The sequence below is a fragment of the Vicugna pacos genome, chromosome 4 (genome assembly GCF_048564905.1).
Source record: "Vicugna pacos chromosome 4, VicPac4, whole genome shotgun sequence".
Lineage (NCBI taxonomy): Eukaryota > Metazoa > Chordata > Mammalia > Artiodactyla > Camelidae > Vicugna > Vicugna pacos.
In genome coordinates, this window is record NC_132990.1 from 64612207 (window position 1) to 64639732 (window position 27526).

At 47.5% G+C, this 27526-nt stretch overlaps 1 protein-coding gene across 1 annotated transcript in view; it reads right to left on the reverse strand.

Annotated features, from left to right (window-relative positions):
* The window catches only part of ASTN2 (astrotactin 2), an 801670-nt gene extending 775843 nt beyond the window's left edge, over positions 1 to 25827 (reverse strand). Inside the window, exon 1 of the mRNA XM_031677473.2 lies at positions 25290 to 25827. Coding sequence (XP_031533333.2) covers positions 25290 to 25737 — 448 coding nt within the window. The 5' untranslated portion in view covers positions 25738 to 25827. The remainder of the gene's footprint in view (positions 1 to 25289) is intronic.
* Between the last annotated feature and the right edge of the window lie 1699 nt (positions 25828 to 27526).

Below are 27526 nucleotides of genomic sequence, written 5' to 3' on the forward strand. Positions count from 1 at the left end.
GGAGAGAACCTGGTACACAGAGGTGTTCCGTTCAGTAAATACTGAACTGAATCAACCCTGGGAGAATTGTACTCCGCTTTATATTTCTTTCTTTTTCATTCCACACTTCTTTTAGCACCTAATAAAGACATGATTTCTGCCTTTGCTGAGCTTATAGTATGGTAGAAAATGATAAACATCAAAAAGAAATAAATGTATAATTAAAATCTGTGACTAAGTGCTACCAATATCAGGAGCTTTTATATAAAACAGGGAGACTAGCTCTAACCTGAGAAGTCAGGACAGCTTCTCTGAAGGAGTGATATTAATTGAGGGTCTGAAAAATTAGCAAGAGTCAGTCCGATAAAAGAGGTAGGGGTAAGACCAGGCAACACAAACAGCTTGTGCAAAGGCCCAGAGGCAGAAGGGAGATTGTTACATTAGAGGAAGTGAAAGAAGCCCAGCAAAGATGGGGAAACAGGACACTGGGAGACTGGCAGGATGTAAACAGGGCTCGAACCAGAAGGTCCGCACACTTTCTAGCACCATTTCCCTAAGGAAAAGCCTTTCTCTCTAGAGGGAGAGGCTGAGCTCTAATTCTTCTGGGCATGAGTACAGAGGTCACGTGAAGGTCATCATCTTTGCCAGGCAAACCAGAGTCTGCTCAGCCCTATAACTACTTCCCAGAATCACCCTCTCCTCTTTGCAAGTCTTTATAAAGCTCTTGACTTAGATGCTCTGTTTTGCTGCAAAGGCCAGAGTTCAAAAGGGCCCTGGAGATCACAGAGTCCACTGGTACCTAACTGCACTTCATGGATCTCTAGTTTCTAAATAGATACTTCAAGGACCACTTCAGGGGAGGAGGAAGAGAAGGCCTGCAGGGCAGGGCTTGGGGCAGCCTCACCCCTACCTCAACTGAGCAATTCTGCTTTCCTCTGGTTTTTACAGTGGGTTGCCCGAGATTCTATTTGAAGGAAAGCTTCTAATTTTCTTCTAGAAGAGAATTTGGAAAAACCACTATCCCCTTACAGATGAGAACACAGAGGCCCCTGCTGAGGACATGTGTTGTTTCTGCTACCCAGCAACCATCTTGGTATCAGCCCCTAGACTCCCCTTTCTAAATATAGTTCTCCCCCAACACATGCAGCCTGGAGAGAATGTCAGTCCAGGTGTCCTCCTCTCCCCTAGATGAGGGGTACATATGAGGCCACGATAAGCCAGTGGATGCTGAAGGGAGGGAGGAAAGGCTGGACGAACACTTGGAGCCCCTCTGCCCTGGATGGGATGCTCAGATGAGACTGTGGACAGGTTACTGCGGTCAAGATTCCCAGAGCTGCCCTTCCGGAGCCTGCACCTCCAGATCTTCCATTGTTCTGAGTCATCCCATAATGTCTCTATGCCTAAGTAAACAGAGTTGGTTTCTATTGCTTGCCACCCCCCCCACACCCCCACTCCATACAGCTGGAGGATGTATGGACAACTTGCTCAGGGCACTCAGAGAGCTGGAAGTATACCCAAGATTAGAAATCGGAGCTCTTCAACCACCGCCTGGGGCAACCTGGGCTACTATTTGCAGCTCCATCTTAACTGGGTCCTTAATCCCTCGTGATCTGCCTCATCTTCCCAGCCTCTTTCGAATCTCAACAGGATAAAAAATATAGCTGCCTACCTTCCTCTCTACATCCTTCAACAGAGCTCATAGGCTATCCTGCCCTCGAGGTCCTTCACCATAAATCTGACATCAGTCACTCCTCATTGGCCATAAGATAATTTATTGAATGTGCAGAGAAACAAGGACAGATATTATGCCAGAAGCTGGAACTCAAGCCAAACGAAAACAAGATAAATTCTTAACTGCTTCCTTACTCTGCTTCTCCAGTGATATGTGTGTGTGTCTCTCTCCCACCTAAGCAAGGATTAAAGGAATCTTTTGCAATTTTCTCTGCTTCAGAAAGCACCTGTGACTATCCTGTTTCCACATCACTCTTCCCTTTGCTGGCAATCTCAAGGCAATTTAATTTCCTATAGGAAGGAAGCAGCAAAGGGGACTGGCTTTGGAAGGCGGAGGGCAGGGGGGAGTAGGGCTTTTGGTTTTTCTCCTTTCACTCTGCTCGCTGACTACAGAGCTGTTTCCAACAGTTGCAGAAGTCACTCCCAAGGCACTTGAAGGAGCTGGGAACACGGAAGCCTAATTGCATTATACCGCAGTTTGACCAAGCGATCACAAACTTTATTGCAGAGAAAGAAAATGGAAATGACACAGACAAATTTAACTCATCCATTCCCTAACTTAAAGTCAGGACTCAGGCCACCAGCTGGAGGGCAAAGGGAACAAAGGGGAGTGTTCAAGGGTCGTTAAGGAAATTATTTGCATTCTGTAAGCCCCTTTAGGAGTGGAAGTGGGGTATGTGTACACATTATCTTACTCAGCTCCAGACACCCACCCACCATTCTGCCCCGAGAGTCTCCTCTGCTTGTCATTATGGGGCAACAGGGAGGACGCCATTCAACTGTTCATGCACTCAGTGATATTTACAAAGTACTAACTGTGAAGCAAATGCTTTGAGACGCACAGCGCTGAACAGTCCCTGTCCTCAAAAAGTCTGTAGTCTGGAGAAGCCAACAGACACTAAACATGGACAAACAGATATTCAAGTACAGTCTAGATCAGGGGATCAGTGAGGGATTCTGTGAAGCCTCTGGCAAACGAGAGAAACAGAGTGGGTGAAGGTGGAAGGAGGCAGGCCCCCTCTGGGCAGAGGCCCTCAAGCCCGGCTGTATGTTAGAACCTCTAAGTCACCTGGGAAGATTACAAATAAAACAACAGAACAGTAATGCTGGGTTATTCTGATTTAATTGGCCTAGGGTAGACCCCAGGTTTTTTGCGTTTTGTTTTTTTTTTAATCAACAGACTTTATTAAGAGCAGTTTTCAGTTTACAGAAAAATTTATGGAAAACTAGAGTGCCTACATACTGCTTCTATGTGTGTGTGAATGTGCGCACGCACACACGCACACACACACTCTTTCCCCTGTTATTTACATCATGTGTTAGTGTGGCACATTTGTTACAACTGATGAGTGAATTAAATACTTCATTATTAATTAAAGCCTCTAGTGGACATTAAGGCTCATTCTTTGTGCTCTGCTTTCTAAGGGTTTTGACAAACACATAATAATGTATCTGTTATTACTGCATCATACAGAATAGTTTCACTGGCCTGAAAGTCCACTGGGCTCCAACTGTTTGTCTCATCCTCCCTCCCCTCAAGCTCTTGACTTCTTCCTGTTCTGTAGTTTGGCCTTTTCCACAGTACGTAGCCCTTTCAGACTGGCTTCTTTCACTTAGCAACATGATTTTAAGGTTCCTCCATGTCTTTTTGTGGCTTGATAGCCCATTTCCTTTTATCACTGAATAACGTTCCATTATCTGGATGGGCCACAGTTTATCCATTCATCCACTGATAGACATCTTGGTCATCCAAGTTTTGGCAATTTTGAATAAAGCTGTTGTAAACAATCACGCGCAAGTTTTTGCGTGGACTTAACATTTTCTACTCATTTGAGTAAATAACAAGGAAGGCAATTGCTGGATCACATGGTGAGAATGTGTATAGTTCTGTAGGAAACTGCTCAACTGTCTAACTCCTGGTTATATTGATTTAATTGATCCAAGTTAGATTCCAGGTCCTGGCACTTTTAAAAGCTTCCCACATATTCCGATGTGCAGCGAAGTTTGAGTATCTTGTAGGCCTTGGTTGGGACCATGTATTTCACTATTAGCACAGTGGGAAGTCATCACAGATTTAAGCAGAGAAAAGGTGTGACTGGATGCACAAGTTCATAAAGTCCTCCTGGTAGCATGAGAGAATGGACTGGGGAGGGCTGGGACGGGAGTAAGAGCAAGACTGAATCTGAGTTAGGAGTCTACTGGATTACAGGTCAAGAGAGGAGACTAACTTGTACCAGAGCAGAGATAGAAAGAAATGAACGCATTCAAAACATACATTGGGAGGAAAATTAATAATCTGGGGGTAGAGATTAAATGTTGAAATGGAAGGAAAGAAAGAGCAATCCAAGATGGTAAGAGATACTCCCCATCCTGCTCCAGAAGCAAACTGAAATCTACCCTGCGGATAGACACCCACTTTACTAGACTCTTTCCTTTTGTCTTCCCCCTTTCCCTTCTCTCCCTCCTCTACTTCTTCTTCATCATCTTTTTGTTTTGTTCTTTTATCTGTTTGGGGTTTTTTTGGAACAAGAAATCCTCTTGACTCAAGACAACTGCTCTTTTACAGTCGTGAAACTCTCGCAAACTAACTAAGCATATAAGCCCTTAAGGTTGATCTCAAAAGGGCACATCATATTTGGGGGATAAGATAACTTGGCTCAGATGCCTTCTGTTGTCAGTTACTGCTAAGGGTTGAAATTTTAGGAGGAATGATCTCTTAAGAAGGTTTATCATTCTTGCAACTTTTCTTCTAAAACTATCCAGCAGATGTTTCTAATGCCCTGAGGGAAAAAAGCTTTTAAAAAGAGCTGATGAATAGTGCAACACTAGCAGAGACGGTTGAGAAAGAAGAGCCCACCAGGGTCGCAGAAAAAGAGCTTGGAATATTTAGCACAACTGAAATGAGACACCCAGATTCTTTTTACCAGCTTCTCTCAAAAATCCACCTCACACTGAAAATCAAGGTCATAGCTGAATGTGTCCAAGATGAACCAAACAGTCATGGAGGCCTCTAAAGTCATTCAGGACATTTGGAACCACATCTGACAGCAGGGCCAGGGGTCCGGACCAGAGGTCAACAGCTCAGAGCTGTGCATCGGGCCATGTTGGTCAACAGAGGGCTTGGGTTGGTCAGCAAAGGGGTTGGTCATGGTAGGCAGACAAGAGTGAGTTGTGCTCAGGAATCCCCAAGAGGACTCAAGGCTGTGAGGCAGAAGGACAGAAGGACAAAGAGAGAGAGACGTGGAGATGAAAGGAGACAGACAGACACACACACAGCAATGTAGGGAGAGAAAGGAAACGAGACATTAAGAGTAAAGAGAAAAAAGGTGAAAAAAGACACAGAAGAGAGAAAAGAGAGGAGGTTAAAGAAACAAAAGAGAACATGGGCATGAAGAGGAAACTGAGAAGGAAAAGAGAAGAGCGGAAAAGGATGGGTCAGCGGAAGAGAGGAGAGACTCCTGCATCCCATTCTCATCCCATCGGTCACAGAACAGAGTTTTCAGGAGTTCTCTCTCAAAGAAACTCTCATAAATCTTCCATGAAACAACCACAGAAGCTCAAATTTGTGCATTCATGTCAGACAGGTCTGTCCACACCTGTCTCCCAGGGAATGACATCCCAGGACCGCTCTTTCTAAGGCCCAGCTATGGGATGGACCTGTTCTGGGCAGGGAGGGAGGAGATTAAGATGGGAAGAAAAGGCATGACTGAGAAATGACCCATCAGGGCTCAGAATTCCTACCAGTGCCATTAAGGCCCCCTGAACTATAACATACATCAGACTTTGCAAATGAAAACCTAATATTTTAATTAACAAAACTTGGTGTGTCTGAACAGTAAATTTCTGCAAATTTCTTTCTTTAAAACTAAATCTCTAATAAAACCCAATTAAGACTTGTTGACTCACAAACAATATAGGATTTTATAGAGCTCAAGGGATAGGAGTCTGAGCATCACTTATTATTGTACAACATTGGAAGTAGATTGTTTTGTTATGGATTTATATTAAAGTTCTGATCTCCTATAAGAATATACTAAAACAAACAAACAAAAAACCGAATCTCTTTGAAGTTAGTGCTTACACAGTGTTGCCCAAACATCAGTTCTACCAACATGTATTAACACCTACTCAATAACAGGCCCTGTAGAAGGAACAGGGTCCAGAAGGGACAAGACTCCATGCGTGCCCCTAAAGATCTCATAAGCAGTTCTGTCCAGCAGGATTTTCTGCAATGGTGGGCATGTTCTTTATCTGTGCTCTTCAATACAGTAGCCACTACCAACATGTGGCTATTACTTAAATTTGAAGTAATTACCATTAAGTAAAATTTAAAATGGAGTCCCTCAACCATGAGAGCCACATTTCAAGTGCTCAACAGTCATCTGTGGTTAGTGGCTCTTGTACTGGACTGTGCAGGCCAAGGATAAGACATGGATGTACATATTTCAGTGTAAGCCAGGTGCCCTGAGAGGTATGTAAGTAAAATTATCTGAATAAAGCTATTCAGTCTAAATTAGGAGAGGAAGGAAAGTGAAGGAAGGAATACAGACGGAAGTTCCCATGAAGAAGTGGCTGATGAAGGCTGGATAGGGTTCCACCAGCAGAAATGGAGGTGAACCAGGGCATCCATGGTGGAGGACCAGCTTGGGAAAAATCACAGAAATGCAACTTTAGTAGAGCTTGTCTTCTGAGAGCAGTAAAACACCACCACCACCACCACCACCACCAAAACCCAGTTTAGCTGAAGTGTAGACAGAGGAATAGTGAGAAAGAAGGATAATTAAGGTGGAATTGGTCCTCAGGTGGAGGGCTCAGATGCCAAGGAGTTGGCTATTAGTCCTATAAGCAATAGGAGACACTGAGGATTCTAAGCGAGGGAAAATCGCTTAGGGAGATCCTTCAGGAAGCACATGACATATCTACTCCAAGGAAGACACTGAAGCAGTATTGTAAGAGACTGGGAGAGAGAGAGAGATGATGTAACATGAAGAAGGTGAAGAAATGAGGGCTGAGTGGCTGGTTTTTAATTATAAGAGAGAGGGCTGTAAGAAAGCCTTATTTTGCCCCAAATAAGAATGACATCTAAAAGTCTAAATATAATTGTGGAATTCAGACCCCTGAAGTCATGTCCTGAGCCAATGTCCAGGAGAGGTAAGCTTTTCCAAACCATCTGCCAGCCCATTAACCTATACTGCAGGATCCCTGCCCCGAGTGCCACCCCCACTGTGTCCCCGCAGAAGCCACCAGGGGATTATCATCCAACGAAAATGGGATGGAAAAGAAGGAGGCAGAGAAAAGAGGAAAATGGATGATGGAGATGGAGAGAAGAGGTATTTAAAAAACATGTGCTGGGGAAGTCAAAACAAATTCCCAGCCATTCCTGCTGGAGGAGATTTTATGGGGTGAGACAACCCCAAAATGAGTTTTGGATTATATTCTGCACCTCATAAAGCACGGGAACTCTTGGCAGTCTGCAAACACACACACTTCCCTTTCAGTACTTGACCAACCCTCCCCAGCAGGTAGGCAGGCTAGGAGACCCAGGGCTGCGCAGGCGGACCAGTGGAGGTGAAAAAACACAGGGCTGGATGGATTAGGGTCTGCATTCAGAAGCAGCCCCAGTCCCTTGATTTTAGCAAGGTATCGGCCTCCTCTGGGTCTGGGTCTCCCTCAGTGCAATGAGAGGGCTGGTCTAGATAGGCCTGAGGGCCCTGGGGTTTCTAAATGTGGATGGCCTGGAACGTTGGCTGCAGGACAGACAGAATTACAAAGAGCCCCTACAAAACTGGGCATGTCTAAGAGGATATGTGGTGACAGCAAAGAAGACCTGAAGGGCAGTCCCTGCTCTGATTCCCTCCTAGGGTGAAGGAAAGATCAGGTGTGGTCATCAGTGAAAAAAAATTACTTGATAAGGTTTAATTACTTTAAAAGACACTGAAAAACTACACTAGAACAAAGGAATATTTGGAATGGCATGTAGGAAGTCAGCATGATCTGGGAATTGAACTGCAATTCTACCTTGCTCTCTATCTCATGCTAGGTCACCTCAGTATTTGAACCAGTCTCCTCACCTGTAAACAGGGGAAGTGTGGAGGTGCCTCCCTTAAAAGGCCACTCAAAAGGAAAGGGGCATTGGTGACAACTGCTGGGGAGACCCAGGAGGGACCATGAACTCTAAGAGTCTAATGACCTGAGTTCCCTACTCAGCTCTGGGATTCAATTTTTTTTAAATTAGGTTTTCCAGCTTCACTGAGATATAATGGACACATAACATTGTGAAAATTTAAGGTGTACAGTGTGTTGATTTGATACAATTATATATTGGAAAATGATTACCACCATAGCATTCCCTAACACCTTTCACCACGTCACATAATTACCATTTCGTTTTTGTGGTGGGAACATTTAAGAGGACTCTCTTAGTAACTTTCAAGGATATAATACAGTATTGTTAACTGTGGTCACCACGCTGCACATGAGATCCCCAGAATGTATTTCTCTTCTAACTTGAAATGTGTACTCTTGGGCCAACATCTTCTCATTTCCCCCACCTCCCAGTAACCACCATTCTAGTCTGTTTCTATGAGTTTTTGTAGCTTTTGTAGATTACATGTATCAGTGATATCATACAGTAACTGTCTTTTTCTGTTGGACTTATTTCTCTAAGCGTGATGCCCTCAAGTTCCCTCCACGTGGTCACAGATGGAAGGATTTCCTTCTTTCTCATGGCCGAATAATATGCTATTGTATGTATAAACCATATCTTTTTTATCCATTCATCCTTAGATGGACACATAGGTTGCCTTCATATCTTGGCTATTATAAACAATGCTGTGATGAACATAGAAGGGCATCTACCTTTTTGAATTAACAATTTCATTTTCTTCTGATAAATACCCAGAAGTGGAACTGTTGGGTCATACGGTAGTTCTGTTTTTTAATTTTTTTGAGGAACTTCCACACCGTTTTTCATGGTGGCTGCAAAAATTTACATTGCCCCCAACAGTGCGTACAAGTCCCCTTTCCTTCTTCTTTAAATCAGAGTTCTGGGCAAAATGCTATCTAATGGCTCAACCACTAAAATATCTGTGACATTAATGCCTCTGTCAATGTGGAACATATGTAAATTTCAAAAGCTTTTAGCTGGCCTTCTCAGCACAGACGATTGGTTTAACCATTGTTCTCCATCATTTCTGTATAACATCCTGAAACTCCGAAGCCCTCTATGCTCCGACTAGTCAGGTACTTCCTCTGCAGCATTCTTGGAATTTCGCCGTCAGTGAAGCTGCATTTTTACAGCAGCCAGCTTGTTTCCCAAACCTGTTTATGCCTGTTGTGTTTCCCATAATTCTAAAATTTAATAAAATATTGTGTAAATTTAAAATTTATGAGCATCAAAAGAAAGTGGCTTCTATGAGGACTAAGTTGATTTTATGATAAAAATAAAGAAAGTCACTTAAATATTGCTATTGAGTTAGGTCAGGTGTGACAACTATAAAAATTTAGGAAGGAATCATAAAATTCTAGAAGAATTACTTGGCAAGAATCCTTAAGTTCTCAGTCCCCTTTAATGAAACCAACATTGGAGATCATATTTGGTGCATTATGAGCACAGTTCATGCAAGAAAGATGGCATGGAACTCCAATCAGCTGACCCAGACTCAGAGGCAGCTCAAATCATTGGCAAACGTATACACATTTATGTATTTTAAGTTCAAAGTGAAATGTTTAAGGTGCATTTTTTTTTATGATTCCCTGCTTTAATAGACTTTTTCTATTAACTGACCAGCTGCCAATCTACGCAGCTTCATAAACGAGGGTTTCTAAAGGCAACAATTCAACCTAAGCCCAGGTAACCCTCTCCTGAATAGCCTGTCTCCCCACTCAAGTGAGGGAAAAAAAGTTAAGGGAGGAAAGAACTGCTTTATCCATCATGTCAAATACTGTGCCAGAAAGAAAGAGACACCCACCCCCGACCCAGGATAATTGTTTCCTTTCTGGTTCCTTCCTTGCTGGGTTCAGTTTCTTCTTTTAGCTCTCCAGACAGAAAAATCATTATCATACTCTCTCTCCCTCATAGATATCTGTATGTATATATGTATACATGCAAGTATGTATGTGTGTGTATACAGATACATTTGTATATATACAGACATAATATATTTATTTATTTTATATATATGCATTCATTATATATATTTATTTAATTTATTTATATTCATTCAAGTAGGGTCAGTCAAGAAGAGGACTCCCTGCTTGTGGCCTGGAAGAAATCTGCAGTTGTCGATTCTGGGGCCTGAACTTACCCGGAGCTGGTTTATACTGGAACATCTCTTTAGCTGAAGCCCAGAGCAATTCCAGCTCCCCAGATCTATCATGGAACCCAGTCTGAAAAACCAATGCCCTAATGAAAAGACGATTTCATTAATACCCCTGAGCTGCTTGCAAGAAACTTGCAGAATGACCTTGGACAATCACTTCGTCTGTGTTGCATCACCAAAGGTGGCTGTTCAGGCCCTTCTTTATTCCACATTTCACTAGGATCCCAGCAAACTCTTCATCATGATCACTTCTGGGGAATGAGACTGGGCAGAGGGAGAGACTTTCATTGTTTCCTGTATAATGTTCCTGAATCATTTTAATTTGTTACAAGTTTGTATTCCTTTTGTTGAAGCCTAAAATTAAGGTTAAAAATTTAATAAGTATGAAAGCGCTAGTTGCTGGAGTTACAGATATTAAAGAGACACGGTGTTTAACTTGGGAAGCTTACAAGACTAGCGAGAGAGACAGACAATTAAACAATCACAATATTTTCATGAAAACACGGACTGCAGTGAATATACAAAGTGCTTGGGAGGTAACTACTCTTGGGGGAGCCAAGAAAGTCATTTGGAAGCAGCAAAGGCACATTCAAGCTGGATCTTTAAAAAATGGGGAGTAGTTATGAGGCAGGGAAGATATTTTTTAAAGTATACATTAAAATAAACCTCACAATTAAGTGGGCAAAATTTAAATTTTAAACGAATATCTTTATCTCAGCAGTTGGGCTAAGTCAATGTTTTCCCAAGTGTGGTATGAGAGACGAATTTAGATGACACGTGAATACTATACTTACTTTTGTGGGCTATCTTCCATTTATAGCAAGTTATTCTGGTGTTCCATTCGTGAGAGTGACACAAAGATTCCTTTTAAAAATAAATACAGCTAATTCCACTTACTATGTGACCTTGTGCAACTGACTTGATCTCTCTGAATGGCCATGTCTTCATCTGCAATACGCAGATATTAAAAATACCCATGAAAGGGAGTTTTTTTTTTTTAATCAAAAAAGTGCAAGTATTATCCTAATAGTCTGTGAACTCCTGGCATTTCTGTGCCTCCAAGGGACTCAGCACAAGGTCTGGGGTGGAAGGACCACTGACTCCAGACTGAAGGAGCTTAGCTGCAAGCAAGGGGAACTTAAGGTGACCCAGGGGTTTTAGGTGAACTGGTTTAGTCTAGGGAGCTTGAGTAGATTTGTTAGCCATGCAAACCCCAACTGATCCCAGTGACTGATGCGGCATCACTGAGAAAGCATCTGAAGCTGTGATTCAGTTGACTAGCAATGTCTGATCATGTGCATTTTCCAGTTACTCATTCCTTTATTCAACAAATATTTACTGAGTGCCTACTATGTGACAGGCACAGCTCTAGACACCAGGGATTCCAGTCACACACAGGGCTAGGAGGTTCCTCCTCTCTCCTGGAGTATCTCATGCAGCCCAGTCTTCCCCACCAGCTTCCTGAAGGAGAGATGGCTCTGACAATAGGCACTTAATCTTACCTGAGGCCCATAGAGGAACTGTCATTTATTGGACGCCACAGCAAGTGAATGGCAGAAACAAGACTAGAACCCAAGGCACTGCCTCCCAGTCTAGCTGAGTTTGGTATTTAGCAGACTTGCCAAAGCTGTTTGGGTTTCCGAGGTCTGCAGCTGCCCTTTCTCAGCTCCCTGCCTACTCACCCGCTGGCCCTCTTGAGGGAGGGCTGCCCCTCCCGTCCCTGGCTGGGAGCAGGGAGGCAGGTGAACTGGAGCCCTTCCCTAGAGGGTTCCGCAGTTTGGAGAGATGGTTTAGAAGCCAGGAGAATAAAGTGGAGAAAGGAAAGCAGGGAGGGAGGGATGATAGGGATGATAGGAGTCCTGCTATTGGCAGACAGGTAATTGGCTACTTTGGGCGGTCAGCTTCTCCAGTCTCCCTCCCTGGGGGAGGCTAGAGAAAGTAATTGAAGAAGGTTCCCTAACAAATTAGTGTGAGACTGGGCTTGAAAATTTGAGTTGCACCTGGGTTCAGAGCTGAGGATTTGATCTTCAGACACTCTGGGAAGGATGCAGGGAGGGAGGGAGGAAGGGAGGGAGTCGGCTTTATCCGGCTGCAGCTGCTTCCATCCTCAGAAGCTCCTAAAGGGAACTTTTCTTTCCCTCCTGGGCCCCTGCTGAGCTGAGGCGGCTGAGAAGAACCTCACCTGTCACTTGCTTTAATTTTATCACATTAGAAATGGGGGGAAGAAGTCCAGAAGGTGGAAAGGACTTGACCACAGGCACCCAGCAGAACTGGGACCGAACCCCAGGACACCTGGCTTCTAATCCTGGGCACCAGATGACCCTGCTCCCTGGCTCCATAAGGTCTTTAGTCACAGGACTTCCTGTGAATTCTCCTAAATATGCTCCAAATGCAAATCAAGTGGGGAAAGGGCATGGCCTAGGGATTAAGGTACAGCCTGTTTCCTTCTGTTTATTTCACAGACACCCAGGTAGCATGTGCTGAGTGGTGGGCTCTGCTTTATATGTGCTACAAACTTCAGCTCTTAGAATCCTGGGAGCAATCTCCTAATAAGCAAGAGGACAACCCCTGATGAGGCGGGTACCCTGTAAGGTGGGGCTCACAAACTGTCACCCCATCCCTGCCCCTGTTTCATTCATTTGGTCAGGAAATATCTACTCAGCACCTACCATGTGATGTGTCCTGCACTACATAGTTCTGAGAGCAAAAAGAGGAACAAGACAGAGTCCCTACCACAAGGAGCTATCAGATAAAGATTAATGAATGAATGAATGAATTAAGCAAGCAAGCAAGCAAGCAATGAGGGAACGGTGTACCAGGGTTCTACTTTGGTCAGGGAATACTTCTTGGAGGAGGTGATGTTCAAGTTCCATGAGCAAGGGAGAAAACAAAATAGGAACTCAGAAAAGAAGGCAATTTTTTTAAAGGATTTTCTAGAGTGTGAAAAGGAATTAGGATCTTATCTTAAGAGCAATGAGAAATGATTAAAGGCTTTAAACAGGAGAGTGGCAAGATCTAATTGGCCTTTTGGAAAAGATCACTCCGGTTACTGTATACAGCAGGGCTGGCAAACTTCTTTCTATAAAGGAACAGTTAGTAAAATATTTTAAGCTTTGTGGGCCAGATACTCATTGTTGCTACTATTTGACTTCTGCTGAAAGGTGAAAGCAACCATGGACAGGACAGACACGAGTGGGTGAGTGTCACTGTGTTCCAATAAATATTTGTTTATGGACACTGACATTTGAATTTCATACAATTGTCACATATTGTGAAACATTCTTCTTTTGATTTTTTTCAAGTATTTAAACAAGTAAATAGGCTTACAGGCCATACAAAAGCAGGCAGCAAGCTGGATCTGGCCCATGTGCTAGCTATCAAATGATATATGGAAAGGATAAGGAAGACGGAGAGGCAGCAGGAAGACCAGTGAGGAGACTGATGTAATAGCCCGAGTGAGCTTGGACAAAAGTGACGGCAGGAGGAAATTATGAGAAGTGAATAATTTCAAGAGTCATTTTAGAAGTAAGACCAACAGGGCTGGCTGCCTGAAAGACTGAGTAAGGCAAGGAAAGAGAAGTATCAAAGATGATTCCTGCGCTTGAGTAACTGGGTGAATGGTAGTCTGGTTTCCCGCGATGGAAGAGATGTGGGGAAAACAGGTTTGGGACACAAATCACACACTGGTGGTACGACTCCCTGACAGGAGAGAGAGAAACACACGGTCCCTGCAGGATTGCCACATAAAATACAGGTTGTCCAGTTAAATTTGAATTTCTGATAATCAGAGAGTCATTTTTAGTATAACTATGTCCCAAATGTTGCACAGGACATATGGGAGACAATTATACTAAGCAAGTATTCATTGTCTGAAACGCAAGTTTAACTGGCCATCCTGCATTTTATTTTTTGCACTTATTTTTGTTCACAAAATGTGTCAACCCTACCAGGAAGGTATGAGCATTCAGGGTGGGGGGAGAGGAAAAGACCCTCTACCTAGACCTTGGTGGAGAAAGAGACGCTTCCTTGGAAGAGGTAACAGCTGAGCTAAGACCAGGAGCTAGCCAGGTAACTCAGGAACTAGAAAAGCATTCTCAGCAGAGAGAACAGCCTTTCCACTCAGGGGTCAGATGAGGGGAACACGCCCGGTTCCCTCAGAAATCTGCTACCCGTCTGCTAGTGAGGCTAGAGCCCCAAGTGCCACGGGGAAGGTCAGGAGGTGAGGCTGAAGAGGTGCACAGCGGCTGCTGCACCCAGGTGGTCCAGGGACATACCAAGGATTTGGCACACTTGTTAAAGTACAGATTCCCAGGCCCCTCCCAGGTGCCTCTGCAGAGCTGGAAGGGAAAACTTGGCTTCTAAGGTGAATCTGTAGAGTAGCTACCTTTAGGAAAAACTGGGCTAAATAATCTGGGAGCTTTCCCACTGACAAATCCCAGGAGCCTGGGAAGTTGCTGCTGGCTCTGAAGTCTTGAAGAGAGTAACCCAGGTAATCAGAGCAAAAGCAGCAGAGAATGAGTGTGCTGCCTCCCCTGGGGACTCCTGAAAGGGGGTTCTGTCTGTTTGGAGGGAAGAAGGAGGTTCAGAGTGTTTGTCCAAGGACCCACCCGGCTCCCCCAGAGGCACTGGCCTCTGGCACCTGGTTCTCACTGGCGCTGTCTCTCAGCTCCTGCAGGCAGACCAGACGTCTCTGCGCCTCTCCTGCCGCCCTGCCCCCTCCCCCCTCCGCCCACAGCCACCACTGAAATGATTCCCCCAAATGCAGCTATTACTGTGACTGGAAATCTCTTTACTGCTGATTCTGCTAATGGAAATGTTCCTTCCCTTTTCGGCTGCTTGCAAAGCCACTCGTGACTTCCCTGGGTGCCTGAGAGCAAGGCTTTGTCAGCCAGCCACCACCAGGAGGGAGGGGGCTCTGCCCCGACTGCCTCCCCCAACACCCAACTGCCTTAGACTAAGTCTCTCAAGCTTCTGTCCAATCTGTCCTCAGAAAACCCTGGAGCCCCCCGCTTTCCCCTGCTCCTGGACAGGGAGCGGAGATCAACGGTCAATTTCATTTTTTTCTGCCTTGCGGGGAGGGAGGGCAGAGGGCTAAGCAGAAGCCTAGCACTGCCAGAGTGGAAAGGAGGGGAGGGAAATGGAATTTGCATTCATTATTTATTCATACCTCCACCTCCTTCCATAAAAAGGATTCCAGGTGGCTAAGAGGCACGGAGCACAAACTGTGCCAGACGCTATGCTGTGTGCTTTGCACACACCATCTCCAGACGGATCATACGGTTTAGTGTAAGTAAAAACTGAGCACGGTGCTGGGCACGGACTGCAATTTAGCTTACGGAGGGCTCTCCAAAAATAATGATCATAGCAACGCAGGGACGTGACTGCTACGTTATCGTTACATTATTGATGGGCAAACAGAGGCTCAGAGAGGTCGCATATAGAAGTCCACAGTGAGGAAGCAGTGCATCTGGGATTCAGTCCCAGGGCTTTGGTCTTCAGAGCTGGCACACCGAAGTCACAGGAGCTGAGCTAGGGGCTGGATTTTACTGCGGCTGAGCTTTGGGACCTTGAAAAATGTGCTTCTCTCTCTGCTAGGTAAGGAAGGGAGTTGGGCTGGATCTCAAAGGTGTTCTTTCATTCAGTTCTAATACTCCAGGAGACCTAGAAACTATGTATTTGGATTTTTACAGGATCATTATATATTACAGCATTTTAATAAATATAAATATAACATATTATGAACTATCCCATATGTATAATGTAATATAAATTTCATTTTCAAGGTGGGAGTATAAAAACCACAGAGTGCTGTTAAGAAGCACTAGGTGGACGGAAGTCAACTAGTATAACAGTGTGCCCAGCAGAAGGTGGGGCTTCCCTAAGCACTGGGAGAAGGAAGCGGAAAGAAGAAAGGGGAAGGAGAGAAGGAGAATCAAGAAGGCACAGCAGCCTCGGAATCTGCTTGTCGAGTAGTCCGGGGTAATGAGTGACGTCTAGAGAAAGTGAGATAAGGCCCCACGCTCTCCTGGCAAACCAGCAAGGAGCGACAGGGCCTGGGGAGATGCCGAGTCAGCTCCTGGCAGCCCAGAAACCAGGTGTTCAGTCCCCTCGGGCCTGTGAGGCTGTCACACCTGAAGTTCCTCTATAAGAAACGTCTGCAACTTCTCGGTAATGAGAAGAGGGAGAGATAAAAAGTAAAAGAGGTTGTCGAAGAGATGAAAATTCAAGAGCACTCCTAGTTCTGTGCAGCATGGGAGGCAGAGAGAGCACAGGGCTTGGAACCAGGCAGACCTGGGTTTGGACCCAGCTCAGCCATATAAGAGCTATGTGACCTTGAAGATTCTCCTTAACTCCTTTGGGCCTCTGTCTCCCCAGTAACATAAGATGAATCCTATCTGTCTTCCAGCAATATGGAAAGGATAAAATGAAATAACAGATGTGCCAGCATTGCATCCATGGCACAGTAAATGTTCAATAAATGGGTGCTTTTTTCATAATCTACCCCATGCCAGAATGGTCTGCAGTACCAGCTCCCCCGTCTCCCCATCCCGCAGTGGCCTGGACTCAGGTGGGAGGAGGACACGTCAGATTAGGAGTCAGTACACTGGATCTGGTTCCTGTTCCACAATAGACTTGCCACTGTGACCTCGACTTCTCCATCTCTGTATAGAAGGGTTCTGTTTAGGTATCGTCCTAAATTCTTACCCTTTATGACAGCTGATGATTCCCAACCATTCAGTGCCTCTCTGTTTGGCACAATGCAAAGGTCCTAATCCCTTATCTGGCTCCTGTGATTCTCAAGAAAAGGTCTTCCCTAAACCCAATTCTCTTTCCTCTACTCAGACAGGTCTCACTGCTCATCCTACAAACACCCCAGAATAATTTGGAGGCAGGAGAAGATGGAGGAAATCGCTGCGGAGCTCAGAAGAGAGAAGGTTCCAGGGAAGAGGTGGCATTCCAGCTCAGCCTTAATGGAGGAGTGGAATTTCAACACCCCTCCTGTTTTGCACAGAATGGATTCTGAGATGAGATTTGGCAAACCCAAGGTTCTAGTCAGCTACGATCCCCTGAACACCTAGCATGTGCCAAGCCCAGGGTGAGTCACTGCAGCCCCACAGATGAAGGAGGCATGTTCTCTGCTTATGGAATTCGTAAACAAGCAGCACAAGACAGAGAAACACAGAAGCTCTGCTCACTCTAGGCCAAGCCACCATCATCTCTCACCTGAGCAGTCTTCCACTGACCTTCCTCTTCCATCCATGCTCCTCTACAGAGCAGCCTGAGCAAGTCCTTTGAAATACAAGTCAGACAGTGATACCCTTTTGCTTAAAATCCTGCCTAGTTCTCCACATCACCCACAGTAAAAGCCCCAATCCTGACAGCAGTCTATGGCCCTATGTGATCCCCATTTCCTTCTGTCCTGCCCACCCCCCACCCACTCCACTCCAGCTGTGCTGGCCTCGCGCTGGCCCTCGGACACTCCAGGGAGTCAGGTCTTTGCTGGAGCTGTTCTCTGCCTGGAATGCTCTTCTATGTATTTGCTTGGCAACATCTTCATGGCCTTCAAGCCCTGGTTCCAACCCTACACTCTCAGGTAAGCTCTCCCTCTGCCCTATTTAATATTAAAACTGGTTTCCTCATCTCAAAGATGTCCACTTTTCCCCCAATTTATTACAGTCTCACATACTACATAATTTTCTTTTTTATTACGTTATTGTCCTTTTACCACTACATACACACACGTACACACGCACATGTATGCACGTACTGCTGGATATGAGCGCTCTGACTCTCTGAATACAGGAATCTATGTCTTTTATTCACTGATGCACCCTGTGCGCCTGGAAGAGTGCCTAGCACATTGGAGGTGTGCAACAGTTCTAAGGGACTAGCCATTGTTACAATAGTCTTTCTATTGCTTGTGGGCTCCAAGGCCCAGAGTGTCCAACTTTAGTGTGAAGAAGTCAGGAAAGGCTTCAAAGGTAAGCTGGTACTTGAACTCAGTCTTGAAAGGTAAGGAATTTCCCAGGGCCACTGGGGCAGAGTTACAGAACAAGAAGAGAGGGCAGTCTGGGCAGAATCTGACCATGGACCTTACATCACAATAAGAAGCTTGAACTTCATGTTAAAAACTATGAGGAACCAGTGAGGTGCTTTAGAAGAGGACAGCCATGATCAGATTTGGGTTTTTAATGAAATTACTCTGTCGGTGAGTACAGATGCTGGATTAGAGAGGATGAGACTAGAGGAAGATAGACCAGCAAGTTGACTGCTGAAATTGTGGTTTAGAGAAGTGTTGAGGTCTGAGCCCACCAGGGGCTGCAACAACACGGGTAGAGAAAGGGTTCCTCCTCTGGTGAAAACCCTGATGGTTTGTAACATACCATATCCTTGTCCATTTCTGACTCACAGAGGAGCTGCTTGTATGTTCCAGTACGCCAGTGAGGAAGCTGCAAATACTTCAGTCTTACATTGGGTTGTCACCGCCCCCATCCCTTCCAATCCAAAGAGACATCTTTATGGAGGCTGTTGTCCAAAAGAGCTACAGACAGCAGCGAGCTAGTGAAGGGAGAGCACTGGCGATGCAGAATAGAGCTGGTCCTGCCAAGCACGGCTGCCTGCCTCCTTCTGGGGCAGAGAGGCGGCAAGCTCTGCTGGAAGGAAAGAGAAGCCAGCTCTCTCTCGCTATAGTTAATCTTCTGTTGCCACTAGCTGGTCAGTATGAGAACTTGGGAAAGTATAAGCAAAGGAAGCATCTGCTCCACCTCAAGGTTAAAGCCAACTCTTCCTCTTCCGGGAAAAGGGCAGGCTTCTGCTCCCCTTCAAAGGCAGCTGGAGTGAAAGGCACTGAGGCTCCCTCTCCCCCAGCACAAAGCCCATCAGCTCAGGCTCTCAGGAGAGCGTGGAACCAACCAGCTGGATACCTGGGCAGGAGAACAAATTCAGTTTCCCTAGGGATACTTTTCTCCTTAAGATGTTTTTGGATTTTGTTTCTTTTTTGTTTGTTTGGTTTTTGGTTTGTTTTGCAAGGGAGAGGAGGAGAGAGTGGTGGTATGATGTTTGAACAAGTTGTAGATCTGAGCTGTGTTTAACCAGAACCATGTGTTAGTGGTCAATGTGATGGAAAGAAGCATGGAGTGGGTGGGACTCAGGACCACTAGGTTTCAGTCTGAACATCTGATCTTTAAGTAGGTCTCTTTCCTTGCCTGGGCCCCAGTGTTACCACATAAAATGGAGGGGCTGGATTCACTGAGCTCTGAGAGTCTGGGATTCTGGGAGCCCATCAAAGTTGATGGTCATGGTAACAGTTTTCATGGCTTGACTCAGAGAAGTCACCATCACGCTCCATCTTTCTCTCTCCCCAGCACACATGTTCACACCATCCTATGGCAGCCAACACCTAGTTTACAGCCAGGCAAGGAGGTGAGAAGGAAGAGGTTTTGCCTGCCAGAGGCCTAGTCAAACCTACTGCTGGAATTTCTGTAAATTAAAATGATCAAATGATCTTGCAGCTGGGGGGCCCCATTCAGGAAAATGATCAAACACTGAGCCACACCAAAGCTTGCAGCGCTGTGCTGTCTTGCTGGCTGGTATTCCTGACACCTAGAAATATGCAAATCTGGATGGCCTTGGCCCAACCTGGGCCTCTCCTACAGCTGAAACAAATCCTCCTCTTGCCCTGCCCTATCACCCGCTCCCTTGGTATCTGCAGGGGACTGGTTCCAGGACACCAACCCCTTCCAAAATTCATGGATGCCCCAGTCCCTTAGACAAAATGGCATCGTGCAGTCAGCCCGTGATTGGTTGAATCTGTGGATATAGAACACACAGATTCGGAGAGCCAACTGTACTTTCTGATGGCAGACAATACATCTCTCTCTCTCTCTGCCCCAATTATTAAATAGATTTCATCAGATTTGAGCTGCCAAAGCAGTGGGAACGGAGTAAGGGAAGTGAGCGGAAAGGTGAGAAAACTCAGATCAGAGACCACTGAACAGTCCCCCTTATTTACAATGTCCCAGAAACCTGGAACATCACAGCAGGATGGGACATTGAAGTCTGATGCTACTGAAATACTTTATTTAGTGATAAGGGACTGGGAACCCAAATAAGAAAATAACATTTTTTAAAGCCTAGCTTTGTTTGAAGACATCAAATTCAGCCTCTCAGCCACCCCAGAATCTCTCTCTCTTACCCATACAAGGAAAAAGAAACACTGGAATTGATTTTAATGAGTATTCTGTGGTCAGAAATCCCTCCAGAAAACTCAGTTTATCTATCTGTATATGTTTTTTCTCCCACTTAATAACTGGCACCAGAAACCAGAAACCATAAAGGGCTGATAGCCTCAATGCCTCTGGTCCTTTCTCCAAATGCCTGCCAAAGAACTGCGTAGCCTCTGCTTGAAGGCTTCCTCCCATGTCGACCCCTTCATCATTAAGGGTCAGAATGTGGGGTTGTTGGACAACTCCCTGGGACACATCCTCCCGTAGTGTTGAACTCCATCTCCTTAGTATTTGCACCATTAGGACATTCCTTAGAACCAGGCAGAAAAAAAGCACATGCCTCAATCCATGTTGACATTCAAAGGAAGCTCCTCCAGCCCTTTGTGGACTGTTTCTCTTTGGCTAAACTCCCTGCTTCCAGCAACCCTTCTGACCTAGTGCCTGGTCCCTCCCTCCTGGAGGCTTTTCTATTTGGGTATCCATTTTTTATTTGCATTTTAAGGAATCTTCGCAGACCTGACCAAGTTGGCATTTCAGGCCATCTTTTTCTTCCAAGCCAATCAGCTTCCTGCAAAGAGCATCCTTTAGGGACAGATCTTCAGGACACTGCCAGGTCTGCTCATGCAGGTGCCTTTAAACCAACTACTGGATGGTTTTTCCTTCTCCCCACACCACTCTCCCCCACCCCCACCCCTGCAAATACAGAGCACATTCCTCACCTGTGTGATATATATGATGAGGCAAATTAGTAACAAATGTTGATAATGAGTAGTTACTCTATTTTATCTCCTTCCCACTTTTGCTGAATCAAGGCTGGTGGTAAACAGTCCAGACTGGCCACTATGAAGCACAGGAAGAAAGATGCCATTTCCCTACCCATGGGCATTAAAGCTACATCCACAGGCGGACCCTGGGGCTGCCTGGGGGGAAATGAGAACTGACTGATATGCAGGTTCACCTCAGAAGCCCTGCAGTGACAGGTGCTCCTGCTCAAATTCTTTCTTTTCAATCAGTCCTTCCCAACACCCCCATGCTACCAGCAAAGGAAAGGAGAAAGTGAGAAGAGGAGCTAGTCAGAGTTACAGAGTGGGTCAGGGCACCTCAAGTTCACAGAGTCTTTACGTCGACAGATTATTCTAGGGCTCCTCTACCCACTCATATCACAGCACAAAGAACTGATGATCTGGGGATAAATGAGTTGTTCAAGGTCATAGTGGGGCACAGCTGAGAGTTCCAGGGTTGTGGAACAGTTCCAGTTCTCTAAACTGTGTTGGGGCATACTTCTCTTCCAGCCTATCTCCATGGCCTCGCACGGTTTTTTGTTTTTGGTTTTTTTTTCCTGTCCAGGAAGTGTCCCCAGATTTCTCTGAGTCTAAAGAGATGCCTTCCCTCCCTGATGTTACAGAATGTGTCATCTACATCACTCACTGGCACCATTAAATAGAATGTCCTTTGACATCCCATGAGTCACAGAACTTGGAGTTGGAAGGGTCATTGGCGGTGATTTCACTCATGCTTCACTCTCATACTTCAGCGAGCCAGTGTAGCTGGGGTTCCCTTAAGATAGGTTCTTGTCAGATTGATGACTGTTGTTTCTTTCCAGGACCCTGCACCATACCTACATGAATGTAGCTAGCTTGTCAGTGCATACTTGGCTCAGGGTGGCTGTTTAGCAGTTACCAAGAATGTAGGTGTCTGGTGAACTGAGGTTCCAGGCTTGGGTCTGCATTCACTCACAGTGAGACCAGGTACCTGACCTAAGAATGCTTCCTAGCCTGTAAAATGGGAATAAGTAACAGCAGTGCCCACTCCATGTATTTTATATTAATCAATAATAAAAGGTAAAAGTCAAATTCTTAACACTATATGAAGGATTCAACAACTATTTGCTATTCCTTGAGCAATTTCAAGGAAATTTACTTTATCAGTGCCATTGACTTAGATTCTGAAGAAGAGGCCCAGACACAGAAACCTGGGGGAGATTTCACCTCTGAGGGAAATTTCCACCTACATAAAGCAGGCTGGAACATAAAGGGAAGATCAGAAACATGAAGAGGAAGAGACCTGAAGAAAAGTCTTTTGAGTCTGGGCCCTACCAATAATAGAGCCAATAATTCAAACAAGAGAGGTAGAATGGAGGGAGGGAGGGGCAGGAATGTCAGCGACCTTGTAGCCAGCTTGTAAAGGAGGACTGGCAGACAGTGTGTGCAGAATAACTGTGAGGTGCCCCAACTGGACTTGGAGGAAAACGGGAACTTTACCTTTTGTTTGTTCACCCTCTTTAATGCCAGGAACGTTTTACCACCACAAACTCTGGCCCACAACCCAAAGCATGGCCCGAGGGCTTTGGCAGACACTGTCACCCCCTAGCGGTGGCTCCACACACTCCACTATTGGCAGGATCTGGCACTGACTTTGCAAGCGCATCCGTGGTATAATGCCTTCTCCAAATCCCTTGAACCGGCAACGTAATAGTAAAAAACTCACCCAACCCTCCAGAGTCAAACACTAAGCAAGGATGTTTAGAAGGTGTGAGGATATGATGATGGGATGGGGCAGCCTCGGGACCCCAGGGAAGACCTGTCCACAAATGACTCATAGGATCCACCCCTCACCAGCCCTCATGTTCAGCCAGCCTGGCCCTCCCAGAGCTCATTGTGCACTCTGTGTTTACACGCAAACAGTAGAAGACCAACACAAACAAAAAGCCCACGTCTCCCTACACAGCTCCTGCTACACTCGGCCATCTGGTGACTACCTCCCTAGCCAAATCCCTGGCAGAAATGCCTTGAGCTGCCAGTCCAGGGCGCTGGGGGAAGAAAGAGGAGGCAGGAACCCAACTCCCCAAAGGGCTCAGAGCTGCCAAGGAGGAAGGCACCCCGCCACTTCATAGCAGGCAGTCCCCAGCCACCAGACTCAGCTGCTTGCGTCAGAGAAGACAGAAGGCTCCAAGTGGAGGGCACCAGGAGACTCTTCATGCTGAACCATGGTCCTGAGGGATTTGAGACTTCCAGATCCTCACTCAGCCTACCCTGGGCTCCCAGGCACGCATTCCCTCTTGAAAGCCAAAGTTTAAAAAGACAGCCATTGCCAGCTCCAGGAATTCAGGAGCGGCTCCTGCAGGTGGCTGGATCAGGTCCTCCACATCCAAGGGGAACTGGAATGCTCCCAGGTTCTGGCTTCCAAGTCATGCCATACCCAAGAATGTTCCCCTTTGCCCCTCATTTGGACAGCCATTTAGCGGATTCCTACTCCCGACCTCTGGGGACAACGCAGAGTAGAGAGATCTCCCAGGGGAAAGGAGAAGGTTGGGATTGGAAGTGGTGTGGAAGGAACCTCGAGTCTCTGGAAGGCCTCTACCCTGCTGTGGGGTCATAGGAGTTGACCATGAACCCAAGATTAGCTCTTTACCCTAAGGAACCCCATTTCCACCCCATCCCCTTCCTTGGAAATGGGCAGCCCTCAGGTGCACGTGGGAAGGGTGTGTGTGTGTGTGTGTGTGAGAGAGAGAGAGAGAGACAGAGCACAAGTGTGTATGCTTGAATGCTGTAAGTGTGTCCTAAGCCAGACACGGCGCCCCCCGCGGGAAGTCCCCAAGGAACCTGCAAGGCGGTCTCCTGTCTAGTATCCCAGAAAGCTCAGAATCCTCAGGTTACAGCCAGCTGGGGAGAGCCAGGGGCCAGAAACTCGAGGCTCAAGCTTAGACCACGAGAGGGCCTAGCACTTGTTCAAATCTTCAAACAGCATGATAGGGAAAGGGAAGGGGGTCACAAAAATACATCAAAAATATCATGGCTCCCAGGAGAGAGGCATTTAGTCCATTGATTACTCTTTGGGGCTTCTCAGGTGAGCAAAGAGTTAACCTCAGAGGTTCAAGCCAGGATCTTGAAGGCGCTGACCGATAAAGCCCTTCACCCCCGCGGTGCCGGAGCTGAGCCGAATCTCGAGGAGGAAACGATGGGGAAGTCTGGAGTCTGGGGCGAGCCCCCCGCGCCTTCCAGGAGCTGTTGTTGGCCAGAATCCGACGACCAATCGCGCCCCGCGCCCCCAAGAGGGGAGGGGAGAGAGAGAGAGCGATCAGCGAGCGCGGGAGAGCTAAGGGGGAACAACATTTTTGTAAACGCTCTCCGAGATAATTAAGCTATCAATTACCCGGGTGGGAAATCAGCCGTGCTTCCCACAGCTCCACCGAAGGGCCGACTCCTCCGGGATTCGCGCTGGGAACCAGCAGGCAGCAAGCTGCTTGTGAACTTTCTGATTAACTTTTCCGTTTGAGCCCCCATCCCCACCCTTTTCCTCTCCTCTTTCCTTTTCATGCCTTTAAGTTATTATTATTAGGCCAGTGGGTGAGCTGTGAGGACAAACCCGCTCTCCGCTGGGAGGGGAGAAGGGAACGAATGCGACAACGGAGATGGAGGGAGAATCTGAAAGTGGAGACCTTGGGCTCAGAATGCCGGTGCTCAGAAATCCCTCAATCCTCCCCAACCCCACTTCACAGATGGCCAAAACTGAGGCCCAGAGAGGGGAAGCAGACTTGGCCAAGGTCACCCAATCCATAGGAAAACCGAGTTTATGCGGACTGCGTGATAATCTGTCCGGAAAAGCAGAACCAACAACTCCGAGGCGAGAGCGAGGGGGCGGTAACCGCAGGCGGCCAGTGGCCGTGCCTGGATGAGCAGTGGGCGGCTGGACTCGGACCTGGCTTCCGAGCCGGGGACGACCACTGCGCCTAGCTCTAGCACACTCAGTCATCTGGGGTCTCCGGAGTCGGGGATGGACTGAGAGACGGAGGGACAGGTCCCCGCTGCGGGAAGACTGGCACGCCCCCGGGCTCCCACCACGCGCTCGCCCAGACCTCCTGCCCCGTACTCCTTCCAACCACCTGTGCGCCCTCCGGGCCCCTCAGCTGTCCTCTCTTAACGGCGCTCCGGGTAGCCTGGGGCGGGAATCCCCAGGGCGCCCCCACCCGTCCAGCTTCACTTAGGGGCTCCGGGTTCCTTAGGATCCCGCGTGTGCCGGCGCCCAGTCTTACCCAGGGTGAAGAAGGGCAGCTCTGTGTTGTCCAGGTCGTCCTGCACCGCGATGCGCCCCGGCAGCTCATTACGCACAAAGAGCAAGAGGCGCGACTCGGCGGCGGTGCCCGCTGTGCCGGCGGAGCCCGGGGACGCGGCGGCGGCGGCGGCGGCGGCTCCGGCCCCGGTCCCAGTCCCAGCCCCGGCCCCGGCCCCGGTGCGGGTGCCGCTCCAGCCTATGTCGCTCTCCCGCAGGGCGGGCAGCGTGGACACCGTGACGGTCTTGAGCCGGCATGGGCTGTCGGGCTCCCGCGAGGCGGCGGCGGTGGCGCCGGCCAGAAGCGGCGGCGGCGGCAGCAGGAGCAGCAGCAGCAGCAGTGGCGGCGGCGCCGGGTGGAAGCCGAGCCTCAGCCGCCCCCGGAGCCCCGAGATGGGGCCGGGGCTGAGCCGGGCGCCGGCGGCGGCCATGGCGGGAGGGGCTGCGGTGCTGCGAGCGGCGGCGGCGGCGGCGGTGGCGGAGGAGGAGGAAGAGGCGGCGGCGGCGGCGGCGGACGCCGAAGCGAACCAGGACGCCGGAGCTAAGGAGCCGTGGGAGCCGCTCGCCAGCAGCCCCCAGCTCCGGGCTCCGCCTCCCGATCAGCCCTGGACCGCCCCCCCGCGCCGCCTCCCCGGGCCCCGCCGCCCGCCCCCTTCTCTGGCTCCCCCCTCAGACCCCGAGCGTTTCAGAGGCTCCGCCCGGCCTCATGCAAATCCCAGTCGCCCCCTCTCCTTTCCCAGGATCCCCCAATCCGCCCTCACGATATTCTTTAGCCACAACACCCCTCTCCAAATTCCTAAGACTTAGTGACCCCGGGCGCTTCCCCTAATTTCCCCGGGGCTCAACCAAGCTCGTCTAGCTTCACCCCACCCCTGGCTCAACCCGGAGGCTGCACCTAGGGGCGCGCCTTAGCCCAGCCTTGCTCCAGGTCCCGCCTTCTGGGGGTCAGGGGCGCCTCTGGATGGCCAAGACTTAACTTTGTCTCCCCTCAAGCCCCATAAAAAGTCCTGTACCCTTTTCTAATCCTTAAAATAATTCCTTGAGGCCTGAGAGCCCCCTCCCCACCCACTTGCCCACAACTCACGCACTCATCCCCCTCTCCCCGGACCCCACCTCTCCTACCCACTCAGACCTCGGAGATTGCACTAACTGCTAATGGACAAAGAAGTCTGGAATTCCACCTTCTAGCCCACACCCTCCTACACAGACTCCAGCAGGATGCTCTGGCCTCCAGGCTGCTGCCCTGCAAGCCAGCGCTTTTATTTTGGATCCTTACTCTAGCCCAGAGCAGCTCTGCTTGGCTGCTGTGTGTGTGAAATTCCTGAAAAGGGTGCGAGGTAGAGACCTACTACTTGGTCTGCTTCTGGCTCACACGGGCTCCTACATCCTTTGCCCCATTCCCAGAAGAGGGGTCTGTTCACCAATTCTTCACCCCGGGGTTACTTTTCTCCTAGATTCAAGTTGAGTTATAAACCTAGCTCCTCGGACACAGGGCAGCATTTTGGCCCTTGGCTGGTTCTTTCTGATCCAGGTACCTAGGATCCTGCAGGGAGCCATCACCTGCGCAAGGATGTAGTACTTGAGCAGCCCCCCTTCTCCACTCCCCTCCTTTTCTCTATCTTTCCTCCCTCTGTTCTCTCTTTCATCTCTCCACTCATTTCATTCTTCCCTGTCTTGACTTTAATCTTATAAATGCTCCCTACCTATCATTTGTGAGCCATCTCCCATCTCCCCGTACATCTTGCCCATCAGCACCTTTGTGTGGTCTCCTCCTTGCATTAACTTCTCTCGTCTTAGCTCTTCCCTCTTCTGCCCCTTTTATCATTTCTGTCTTTAACCCTTCATAGGAATTGCCTTTTCTTTCCCCCTCTCCCATCACATTTTATATACTTTTTGTATGACTTTGGATAAAGGGAGAGGACTGAAAAGAAGAAAATTTAAAACTGTTTTGTGACCTTGGACCTGATTATACTGTTTATTATTAAGCATTCTCCAAGTGCCAGACATGTACATATGTGAGCTTTTATATATAAACCGAATCCAATGAGATGGGTATTATGATTCCCAGTTTCCAGATGAGGAAACTGAGATCGGGAGGTCAGGGAGGTAAAGGGACTTTGCAAGGTCACACAGCTAATGAGCACAAGAACTGACATCTGAACCCCAGGCTCCAAAGCCTTGGCTGTTTCCACTAAATCACACTGTCCTCAGTGACCTTGG